At 41.5% G+C, this 12,540-nt stretch overlaps 1 protein-coding gene across 6 annotated transcripts in view; it reads left to right on the top strand.

Annotated features, from left to right (window-relative positions):
- Positions 1–469: 469 nt before the first annotated feature.
- The window catches only part of TMEM135 (transmembrane protein 135), a 273,828-nt gene continuing 261,757 nt past the window's right edge, over positions 470–12,540 (top strand). The window contains exon 1 of one of the 6 annotated variants that reach the window (XM_055093835.2): positions 470–2,792. In XM_055093835.2, coding sequence (XP_054949810.1) covers positions 2,652–2,792 — 141 coding nt within the window. In that variant the 5' untranslated portion in view covers positions 470–2,651. The remainder of the gene's footprint in view (positions 2,793–12,540) is intronic. The other 5 variants (XM_003832984.5, XM_003832983.5, XM_008958483.5 and 2 more) reach the window with 5 other exon arrangements.

Raw genomic sequence — 12,540 nt, forward strand, 5'->3', positions numbered from 1 at the left:
ACCATAGGCCAGGCTGGTCTTGAACTTATGACTTCAGGTGATCCACCAAGCTCAGCCTCCCAAAGTGTTGGGATTATAGGCATCAAGCCACCGTGCCCAGCCCGTATTAATTGTTTGGTGAATAAGATGTTATTTGTATAGTATTGTGCATCTTAACATGATCTTTTTTTGTTAATATTTGATACTATATTTTAAATACTTGTTAAGAATTTTTTGGTTGATATGTAATGCATTTTATTTTTTCCCATTTAAAACTAAGTTCCTATTTAGCATTTTCTTGTGGAAGGATCATAGATATTCAGGAATGGATTATTGAAAAAAAATAAGCCTGCACTGCTATTTCTGTAATTTTTTGGATAAGTTTATGCTGTGTTTTTGATCTTCTTAGTTTCTGAATTGGAGATTTGAAAAAAATTGTGATTATCTTGTTCCTATTCTACCATTGTATATTGGATGTGTTGAGGGGGATGATAACTTTACCATGAGATCTGCATCTGGTCCTGAGGAATATTCTGGACTTTGGCTAGGATTCAGCAACTGCATGGGATTTTAGGTTGTCTCCCTTGGAAAAGGGAAGGTATGTCTATCTGTAGAAAGAATGGTGTGCCCGGATATTTGGGTAGCCAGAGACATAGAACTATGGCAGACACTGCTAGTTGCCTCTAATATCTGTTTTTTCCATTTTGCTCAGTAATAAAACCTCAAATGTTAGCTGGGCATTTGTCCCATTAATTAAAAAAGATTGTATTCACCATCCTCTCTTGCAATGAAGTGTGGCCATGTGATTAAGCTTTGTCCAAGGAACGTAAGTTGTAGTAGTTTGTATGGATCTTCTGGGAAGCTTTTTTTAAAAAGAGGAAGTATGCCCTTCTCTCCCCGCCCCCCCCCCCGTTTTTTTTTTTTTTTTTTGAGATAGAGTCTCTCTGTTGCCAAGGCAACAGTGGTGTGATCTTGGCCCACTGCAACCTCTGCCTCCTGAGTTCAAGCGATTCTCCTGCCTCAGTCCCTGAGTAGCTAGGATTACAGGAGCGTGTCACCATTTCTGGCAAATTTTTGTATTCTTAGTAGAGACAGGGTTTCACCATGTTGGCCAGGCTGGTCTCAAACTCCTGACCTCAAGTGATCCACCCGCCTCAGCCTCTCAAAGTACTAGGATTACAGGTGTGAGCCACCGCGCCTGGCCTCTCTTCCCCTTTTGCTGGTCTTCCTGGCTAGCATGTTGATGTCATGTTATTTTCTAAGTTAGGGTGGAAATCACAGGTAGCAGATGGCATAGCAAACTGTCACAAAGAGGCTGGGATCCCTAATCGTTATGGAGCCACCATTTTATTCTAGGACTGCCTACCTTTACCTGAGAGAAAGAAACTTTTTATCTTTTTGCCATTGTTGTTTTGGACTTTTCATCTGAGTATTTCTCTTTTATTTTCTTCAAACAACTACACCTATCTGATATTATCTTGTTCAGTTTTCTTTGTTATTTTCTGTCTTCTCCCTCTAGAATACTAGCTTCGTGAAAATAAAAATCTTGTCTCTCTTGTTTCTGTTTGTTTCCTTAGCACAGTGCCTGGTAAATAGTAATGACTCAGTAAATATTTGTAGATGAACGAATGAAGACTAGAAGATTCGAATGGAATTCTTCTAAAGGTAGTTCGTTTCTGCTTTAAGAGACTATGGAATTTAGAAATCCAAAGAAACTGGCAGGTTTGTTACATGTGAGGAAATTGACAGAGGGGTTATATGACTCAAGCAACACAGGACCCTTGTCTTGCTAATTGTTGGCCAAGTTCCCTAGCCAGGTCTGAGTTCTAACACACGACTGCCGCCTCTACTGTGTGTGCTGTTTGGTTGATAAGCACCTATCAAAGATGCTGTAGACAGGATTGCTCCGTGGCCTAAGGTTTGGACAGGATGACCTATTGCCCTTCCCCACACACGGTCGGGGTATGAACATAGCTTCCCAGGTATCACAGAGCTTGGAAAGCCCAGCACCTGGGGGTAGTTAGTTGCAACTAGCAGGCAGCCCTAGCTGTTTATTACCTGGGACTCTCGGGAAGGCAAGCTCCCGGTGCTGGGGAGGACGTTTGTCCCAGGCATTCCTCTGGCAACCCTCTTCCTCCACCAGCTCCCAACAAAGACATTTAATCCCTTTCTTCCACTACCCTCCGCTCTACTTGGCTTGCAGTTGGAAGCTGAAGTACAATTTGACCCAAGCCACCCCCTACTGCGCACCTGCCATAGCGCTCGCGCCCCGGAGCCGGGCACGGCGTCGCGGGGGTGGGGAGGCGGCGCGTCCCCGAGCTGCGCTCCCTCGCGTACAGCCTCGGCTCTGGGTGCGAAGATCCTCTCCGCCTCCGCTCACCCAGCCGCGCCGCCGCGCGGGAACGCGCCCCAGCGGATGCCCTCTTGAGAGAGCGCGCACGCGCCGCCTCTCCCCGCCTCCCCGGTGCGCGTCCCGCCTCCTTGAGCTGCGATACGCCGAGCGCTCAACATCCGAGGACTTTGGCCCAGAGTAACCCCGCTCTCGTGACCTTTCCCCTCCATTCCGGACCTCCGAGTGCTGGCCGGGCGAGAGGCTGGCGGCTGGGCTCTCGCGCCCCTCCCTGCAGGGCTCAGGCTCTCCCCCTCCTGTCTTCTCCGCGCTGTTCCTCGTCATGGCGGCCCTCAGCAAGTCCATCCCTCATAACTGCTATGAGATCGGCCACACTTGGCACCCTTCCTGCCGGGTCTCCTTCCTGCAGATCACCGGGGGCGCCCTGGAGGAGTCCCTGAAGATCTATGCTCCTCTGTACTTGGTGAGACCCGTCACCCCTCCCGCAGGGCGAGTTTAGTCTGGAAGATGGGCCGGGGGCTGCAGTTGGTGCTCCCGAGGGGCTCTGGGGGACTTACCTTGTGTCGGGCTCTCTTTTGGAGGGGTCGGAGTGTTTTGGGGGGTCGGTAGGGGGAAGGGGGAGGTCGCAAGGGAAGGATATACCAATTACTGCAAGGGAGAAGGAGGAGGGGAATTAGAGATTGAGCTGTCATCTGAATGCCTGTTGCTAGGAAGAGGATGGCTCCCAACTTTTAGAATTAAGTTTAGGACACTTAAAAACGTTAATTCAAAGACCAGCGTTATTTTCCTCTGGCCTGCCTTGTGATGGAGAGGTATTTGTAGGTCAGCGAGGCTATGAGAAGGACCTGCAATCTTTCCTCATCTAGTTTCCCCTGTTTTATTTTGCTTTTTTTTTTTTTTTTTTTAAATGAAGGCATATTTGGCCCGAAGTCCCTGTGGCCTCAGATCTTGACTCAGTTTTGAGATGACAGGATTGTGATTTGGGGGTTTTGCAAGTGTTTTTGCAAGTTCACAGAACAGACTCCTGGGTTGAGATTGTGTGTGGTGATTTAAAGGGTGATGCCAGTCTTTCAGTCAGTGAACTTGGTTAGGACATCTGACTTTGTGTCACCTAGGACCTTCTGTTACACAGCTTTACATACAGGGCAATTAATAGGGAATATTTGGCAGTATGTATATGTAACACTGAGGACTATTAAAGATGCTCTTAAATGTTCTCCGCAAAATCTTTTTTTCAATAACCTTATCCTTGATATTAAAGATTTATTATTACTTTGGCCATTGAAGTGCATTGTCTCATTTTCTTGCCTTACAGTTTGTGTCCTAAGAAGACAGATCGTATTTTTTGTATGTCTTCTAAAAGTTTCAATATTCAGCAGATGATCAATTATTATTTCTGATTGAAGTAATTTAGATTTATACCCTAATGTTCCTGAAAGTGTGTCATGGCTGTATCTGTAGTACTTCTTGAAAAGTCTGATTATGTATTTCAGAGATAACACAGGAGAAGGTGATGACTTTGTTTGAGGTTGCAGGCACCCATTTCATTTTTATTGTATAGACTGATGCTTCTCACATTTTCATGTATGTTAGGAATCCTCTGAGGATTATGTTAAAATGGGGGTTCTAATTCATTAGGTCCTGGTGGGGCCTGAACCTCTGCTTTCCTAACAAACTCGTGGTAATGCTGATGGTGGGGGCTGCACTTTGAATAATAAAGATCTAGAGTAGAGGCCAATAATTGTTACTGGAGCTGGAAATTTTTTCCTTGATTTTCTTTGGCAAAGATTCATGTTTATCTGCTTTTCCACATTCACTGTGGCCAGTCTATGTCTCAGAATTTTTCTTTTTATTTTTGGATACAGGGCCTTGTTGTATTGCCATTCTGGCTGGAGTGCAGTGGCGCAATCACAGCTCACTGCATAAGGCTCAGATTTGTAAAAAATAAAACATCTACAAACATTATTGAGCTCCTGATATACAACTATAGAAAAGATTGTTCCTGCCATCAGAGGATTATGATATAGGTGGAAAGAGAGTTTATGCTATCTACTTCTCCCTCTGAAAATCCATAGCACTTTTCATTCATTAATTCATTCACTTAACAAATATTTGTTGAATGCCTGATACTTGTTATATCAGTAGCCTAGACAATTTATGGATTATAGTCTATGATAGGGACATTCAGGGTAGCAATAGAAACATAGGTTCTCCTACTCCAACAAGGTAGGTTGGGGGTGTTCAGGAAAAGAGTTGTGTTTTACTACTATATCTCCAACAAGATTAAGTACTTATTGAGGATAAATTTTCCATCTCATGTGGCCTTGTACCCTTACATCTGTGTATTTGAAAATTTGGGTTGCTACTCCTTGGTAGTTGTGAAATAAAATTAGTGGGAACTGAATAGCATTTTATTTTATATTAGTGAAATGGAAGAAAATAAAAAATGTTAGGACATATTGCGCATACTAAGGATGAGCATTATTTCATGACAGTTTTGTTTCAGTTATCCATGTAGGTGTGGGTGGGGCTACTTGGAGCATATAGCTGTTCTCTTTGTGAGTGTTGGATAGTTGATTAAATGTATACCCCCATGTACTAAGATGCAAGGTGGTGTGGTGGAAAGAAATTGGACTTTAAAAAGGGATCAGGCCAGGTGCAGTGGCTCACGCCCATAATCCCAGCTCTTTGGGAGGCCGAGGTGTGTGGATCACCTGAGGTCAGGCGTTCGAGACCAGCCAGCTTGACCAACATGGTGAAACCCCATCTCTACGAAAAATATAAAATTAGCTGGGCGTGGTGGCACATGCCTGTAATCCCAGCTACTCGGGAGGCTGAGGCAGGAGAATCACTTGAACCTGGGAGATGGAGGTTGTAGTGAGCTGAGATCGTGCCATTGCACTCCAGCCTGGGAAACAAGAGCAAAACTCCATCACAAAAAAAAAAAAAAAGGGATCGGGGTATGAGGATTTGAATGTCAGCTCTATCATTTACCAGCTATTTGACTTTGTATATGTTACTTTATCTTTCTTTTTGAGAATTAAATGAAATCATGCATTGATGATGTATCACATATTTTCTAGTTTATCATAGGTTTTGAATAGTTATGCATATTTTTCTTCCTCCCTTCTCCGGTGGCACTTAAGAGTGAAGTTCATGGAAGGTGGGTAGGGAAGGCCTCTTGAAGTAGGTGGCCCTTGACTTGTGCCTTGAGGGTAAGGCTATACAGACATTGATTCATGCAGTAGACATTTATAGCATACCTATTCTTAGTGGAGAGGAGGGAGGATAATGTAAACTGAGGCAGAAAACTAAGTGGTTTTGTAAGAGAAGCAATGAATACATTGTCTATAACAGAACGTTTGCGTACAGGAGTTGTGAGCGATAACAACTTACATTTATTATGTGCTTAGTCCTTTACGTATTTTATCTTTTTTAACCCTTACACAACCCCAGCTTATTATCCCCATTTTATAGGTAAGATAACTGAAGGTTAGAGACATTAAGTGATTCACAAGATTTAGAGCTAGTAAGGAAGAAGACAGGATTCGGTTCTCATTTTTTTTTTTTTTTTGACTGAAAGACTGAAGGACGGGCTAAAGGAGCCACTGAGGGTTTTTCTGTGTGCGTGCTATTGAGGTTTCTTTTTGAACAAAGGGGTTACAAGTACAAAATGATGCTTTCAGATGCTAAATCTGGTAGCACTGGGAAGACCGGATAGAAAAGATTTTTGAGAAATTGATGCAGCAATTTCACTAAGTGGTGGAAAGAGTCAGAACTCCTGTGGAATCTCACCCTGCAATTTACTATCAATATGATCTTTAGAAAAATTACTGAATCGCATGGAGCCTTAGTCCCCTTGCTTTGCAGAAGATGATTGTACCCAATTTTTAAAGTCTGTTGTAAGGAGTTAAATAGGATAATAGCGCATTAATTATGATATATGTCTCTATCTTCTGTTAAAACAGTGGTTTGTATTTAGACTAGTATAGTACCTCATTAAATGCTTAATATATGTCTAAATGAGTGAAGGTATGAATGAATAAGCACATGAATAGTGCGGGAGTGAAGAGATATTTGGCAGGTCTGCCAGAGAAGATGAAAGGGCAGTTCTAGAGGCATTTTGTGGCAGAATGAACAGGACTTAGAGACCAAGGATATTGGGGCAGTATGAGGACTTGTTTATACTTCTAGGTTGTCAAGTCAGATTGTTGCAGTTGCCATTATTGCTAGAAATGGAGAAGTTCTAAAGACAAGTTGGTGTAGGGACCAATGGAGAGCTTTCCCCTTGGCCCTCTGAAGGTTCACCAAAAATCACTGACAGGAGGCAGATGGATTAATAGGAGAAAGGGCATGTACCAATTTATTTAACGTGTATACATGGGAGCCTTCAGAATGAAGACCCAAAAATACAGGGGAAATTATCTGTTTTTATGCTTAGGTTCAACGAAGTATAGACAGCTATGTAGAAATGTGATTGGACAATAATGGTAATAGACTGATTGGGGAAGCAAGGTCTGTCTGTCTAGATTCTTCTTGGCCTCTCTGTCTAGATTCTTCTTGGCCTCTCTGTCTAGATTCTTCTTGGCCTCTCTGAGCATTCCTTCTTTTCTTTTGAGTATGGGGCAGGACCCTCTCTGGAATGGGGGCTTATGACCTACAGTCAAACAAGGTAGGTCAGATAGTTTCTTTATGGCCAGTTTTTACATGGAAAGGCAAAGGGAAAGTTAGTATGATATTTTAAGTTTTATGGCTGGCTTTGGGGAAAATAGGTTCTGGTTTTTATGACCTGCCTTGGGGAAAATTCTAGTTTCTAAGGCTAGCTCAGGGGAGAGTGGGACTAGGAGACAGGAGAGCAGGAGAAGGTCAGAAAAAAACTTCTGCTTCTAAGGCTGCTTCTGAGGCCTTCATTTTGGGGTATTGTATTCTGAGCCCCAACATGAAGGAAGATTTTTATCAAGAGTGTTTTCTGGAGCCTATCAAATGGGTCTTATATATCTGCTTTTCATTGGAAACATTATCATGTGTGTTGTACTAAACTGATTTCTTCATATCATATTTACTTTCTTGTTCTATACATTTGCCCTCATGCTTCTTTTAATCTTAGTATCTACAACTGTTTAGTCGGTATTCATCTTCTACTGTTTAAACTATTTCAAAATGTAGATGTATGATTCCTTTTATTATAATAGTGAATCTTTGTGTTTTCACAATTTGTAAAGAATATCAGCTCTCACTCATCATTTATTTCTGTAGTTTTGTTTTTTTTTTTTTTTTTGAGACAGAGTTTTGCTCTTGTTGCTCAGGCTGGAGTGCAGTGGTGTGATCTCGGCTCACTACAACCTCCGCCTCCCAGGTTCAAGCCATTCTGCTGCCTCAGCCTCCCGAGTAGCTGGGATTACAGGTATGCACCACCACGCCCGGCTAATTTTGTATTTTTAGTAGAGACGGGGTTTCTGCATGTTGGTCAGGTTGGTTTGGAACTCCTGACGTCAGGTGATCCACCTGCCTCAGCCTCCCAAAGAGCTGGAATTACAGGAGTGAGCCACTGGGCCCAGCCTATTGCTGTAGTTTTTTTAAAAAGCAGATTCTTACATATTTTGTGATATACGGTAACAATGTATGCATGTACCAAAAATATATTTTAGAATTTTATATTGTATTTCTTGAATGTTAGTTATTGCTACATATTCTAAATAGGTGGTACCCCTTGCTGCACACATACATATGAAACAGTTATTAAACTGTTGGCTGGGTGCGGTGTCTGACGCCTGTAATCCCAGCACTTTGGGAGGCTGAGGCGGGTGGATCACGAGGTCAGGAAATGGAGACCATCCTGGCCAACATGGTGAAACCCGTCTCTACTAAAAATACAAAAATTAGCTGGGCATGGTGGTGTGCACCTGTAGTCCCAGCTGCTCGGGAGGCTGAAGCAGGAGAATCGCTTGAACCTGGGAGGCGGAGGTTGTACTGAGCAGAGATCACGCCACTGCACTCCAGCCTGGCAACAGAGGGAGACTCTGTCTCAAAACAAACAAACAAACAAACAAACAAACAAAACTGTTTAACCCCTAGACTACCACTAAGATTAAGGAAAGCATAAGGCCCTTGTTTTTGTGGCAAATTTAGAATATACAGTTGCCCACTTGGGAGTATGGATTCTATGCTGTTGAGATTCTTAGGTACCTTCCCTAAGAAGGAAAACTTGTTCACTAACCTCAGATGGTTCTAACACTAAGACCTTTCTTTTCCTAGTTGGTTTTCTTCAGGACCTCCAGATTAAGGTACTGGCATTTACCTTTAGCTGAGTCCAAAGTAGAATCTTTTGCATTTTTGGGAAAGAATGATTTTAAAACCTGTTTTTTCACTGACCTTTAGATGTTTAGACTCTTCAGTGGATGAACATGTTTACTCAATATTTACTCCCTTTGAACCATGTAATCCAACAAATCTGTTAGATTACTAAGGATCAGTTAATCACTTCTAGGCTCTGAATAAACATTTAAGCCAGAGTTGAAATTTCTAGGAAAAAAAATGGTTTATGGACAGTCTCATTGGTTGCTAAAGGCTTGAAAACCACTGATTGAAGAAATCAGTTCAGTGATACAGACTGAGTGTTTTAAGGCAGTGAGTGCTTTAGCAAGTTTTCTAGAGGCTACAAGACCAGCAATGAGACTAAAAAGTTTTTGGTAATAGGCATTTGTTTTTGTTTTTGGCTTAAAAAAATAAAATAAGAAACCCTGAAGTCATTAAAGAATGTAAACTACTCAGAATATCTGTCTAGATTATCTGAGCTTTGGAGACCATGGAATTGTAAATCTGTGCATAATCCCTCTTTGATTTTTGCTTGAGACCTAACTTATGGGGGTGTAAATAAGGGGCTCACTTTATCTTTCTTTTCAATAACTAAATGATTTTTACATAATTTCTTATTATCCCTTTGGAGATATAAGTCATATGGTTTTATTTATTTATTTGAGACAGAGTCTTGCTCTGTCGCCCAGGCTGGAGTGCAGTGGCACAATCTCGGCTAACTGCAAGTTCCACCTCCTGGGGTCACGCCCTTCTCCTGCCTCAGCCTGCCGAGTAGCTGGGACTACAGGCCGCGCCACCACGCCCAGCTAATTTTTGTATTTTTAGTAGAGGTGGGTTTCACCGTATTGGCCAGGATGGTCTCCATCTCCTGACCTCGTGATCCACCCACCTCAGCCTCCCAAAGTGCTGGGATTACAGGCGTAAGCCACCACGCCCGGCCGTCATGTGGTCTTTTTTAAATGAACAATTGAATAATGGGTTTTCCTATTCATTAATGTGACGTTTTGAGTTTGTCGAAGGTGTTTTTATTTTTATTTTTTTGAGACGGAGTCTGGCTTTGTTGCCCAGGCTGGAGTGCGGTGGCGCGATCTAGGCTCACTGCAAGCTGCGCCTCCCGGGTTCATGCCATTCTCCTGCCTCAGCCTCTCGAGTAGCTGGGACTACAGGTGCCTGCCACCACGCCCAGCTAATTTTTTTGTATTTTTAGTAGAGACGGGGTTTCACTCTGTTAGCCAGGATGGTCTCGATCTCCTGACCTTGTGATCCGCCCGCCTCGGCCTCCCAAAGTGCTGGGATTACAGGCGTGAGCCACCGCACCCGGCTGAAGTTGTTTTTATATGTGAGTTCTTGTTATTCTTTGGCTGCTCTCTGTTGAGTACAAACTACAGCCTCTAGCATGTCGCTTCCAGTTGAGAGGTAAAGGCTTAGTATTGCAGTAAACACTTTCTCAACTCACTGTTTTCTGTAGCAGCTAACTCTGAGTAGAGCAGGCCAATTCTGATTTACCATTATTTGCTTCTTAGTTGTCATAGATGAGGGATAAAAATACATGTTGGTAGAAAGAGACCCACCTGGAGGAATGAGGGAGTCAATTCTACACTAATAATCCCTCTGGTAACAGATTTTCCATCAGATTGCTTTCATATCCAACTAATTAGTTGATTTTATTGCGATAGAGATTAGTCTGAATAATCAGGCCTTTTATTCATTTTTTAGAAAACTATGCTTGAACTTTTGACTCTTAAAAACTTTCTTTTCATTATTTGCCAATAAATATTGATGAAATATATGGTGAAGGGGAGACTGATATTTGATGATTAGTTTAGTAATATCTGAACCTAGACTATTGGTATTGAAATATTTGTCCCCTATTTGTTTACCAAGTATTTATTGAGTCTGCTATTTGCAGGGTGCTGTTTGTGGCAGCTGTGTGCTATGTGGTATGGTGAAGAATAAAATGAATGAGACATACTTCTTACATTGAGTTTATAGTTTAGGAGGGGAGATTAGGCACATATACTCCTGTAATACAAATTCATTGAGATAAATGCCATAAGGTACAGATAAAAATAAAAGTAAAGTAGTATATGTAACTGTTAGATTAACAGTGTAACTCAGGCTGGGCATGGTGGCTCATGCCTGTAATCCCAGCATTTTGGGAGGCTGAGGCTGGAGGATCACTTGAGGTCAGGAGTTCGAGACCAGCCTGGTCAAATGCTGAAACCCTTCCCCTACTAAAAATACAAAAATTAGCCAGCGTGGTGGTGGGCATCTGTAATCCCAGCTACTTGGGAGACTGAGGCAGGAGAATCGCTTGCAGCGAGTGGAGATCTCAGCTCCCCAGCCTGGGAGACAGAGCGAGACTGTGTCTCAAAAAACAAACAAACAAACAAATAAACAAACAACAAAATAAACCCAGTAACTCAGTTTTAAAGATGTAAGTTCGAAGGATCAAATAAAGCTGTAAGATTTTAAGCCTTGCTTATTAGGATATGTAGAAGTTAGTGCTGTGGAAAAAATATTTTCAGTGAAACATACTGGCTTGCTTTGGGACATACTGAGTTTTAATTACCAGTGCGGTATGTAAGTGGAGAATGACCATGAGACATTGAGAAATGCAGGGGTAGAGAGAAACTGAGGCTAGAGATTTAGGTTTATATGTCCTAATCCTAGAGATGAAAGTTGAGCCCATGATTATTGGTTAGGTTGACAAGGGAGAGAGTTTAGAAAGAGAAGACAACCTAGGGAATGCTTATATTTGGAGCAGAGGAAAAGAAAGAAGCAGACAGAGCTGTATGAAGAGATTGAGGTGGTAGTGTTACTGAGTCTTGAGGTAAAGGAGTTTTGAGAGGTATTGTAAGAGATGGGAAGAGCATGGACTTGAATCTCAGTCCTGCCACTTACTGGCATTGTGACCTTGAGCAAGGTTCTTAACATTTGTGAACCTCAGTGTCCTCATCTATAAAATGAGGATAAAATACCTATCTATTATCCTTTAAAAATGCAAGTCAGCTTTTGTTATTCCTCTGCCCGTAACTCTCCAGGGACTTTCCAATGCAATACAATGTGAAATCCTCACCATGGCCTTCAGAGCCTTATGTGGTCTATCTGTTGCTTGTTTAATTACATTTCATGCGATTTTCCCCTTTGCTTTTCCACCTCGATCTAGATGTAATCACACAATTTATTTAATATTTTGAATCTATGTTTTATGTAATTTACAACAGAGAGCTCTTGATTTTCTGGGGAATATCTTAAATTGTACAACAGCCAGATTGTAAAAAAAAATGTGTATTTTTATGGAATACATAAAAGGTAACTCTTGTGAGTTATGACTTTGAGAAAAAAATTCGTGCCTCAATTTGTGCATAAGCAATATATATATATACGGATACTTTTTTTATTGATTATGAAAAGATGATGTGGATTGAAAGGCTGGAATGCAGACTTATGTTGTATAAATCTATCTGTATAAGCTTTGGAAGTGAAAAATGTGGTAAGACCTTGACAATAGATTGATCGTTTATTTATTATCATATTAGTTATTGAGTACTTACTTAGGTGGTAGGCAGGTGGTAGGTGGTAATTAGGGAAGGGGAGTTAATTGAAGTGATGGCTTAACAAAGAACTAAATAAAATATTTTGAAGAAAGTCTTTTTAAAATGTCAGTACAATTTCTTACATTACAGTTACTTCCCTTACTTTTATAGTATAGTGAATGTGAAATATGTTTTCATCCCCAAGGACTTAAACTGGGCACATAGAATGCCTAATAGTGGTTGATGCTTTGATGATTAAAGGTCTTATAATACTTCAGATTTATTATTCTTCCATTATCGTAATATAGTACATAATATAGTACTGTATTAAAGACTTAATTTGAATCTCTATTGACC

This window comes from Pan paniscus, chromosome 9 (genome assembly GCF_029289425.2).
Source record: "Pan paniscus chromosome 9, NHGRI_mPanPan1-v2.0_pri, whole genome shotgun sequence".
NCBI classification, from domain to species: domain Eukaryota; kingdom Metazoa; phylum Chordata; class Mammalia; order Primates; family Hominidae; genus Pan; species Pan paniscus.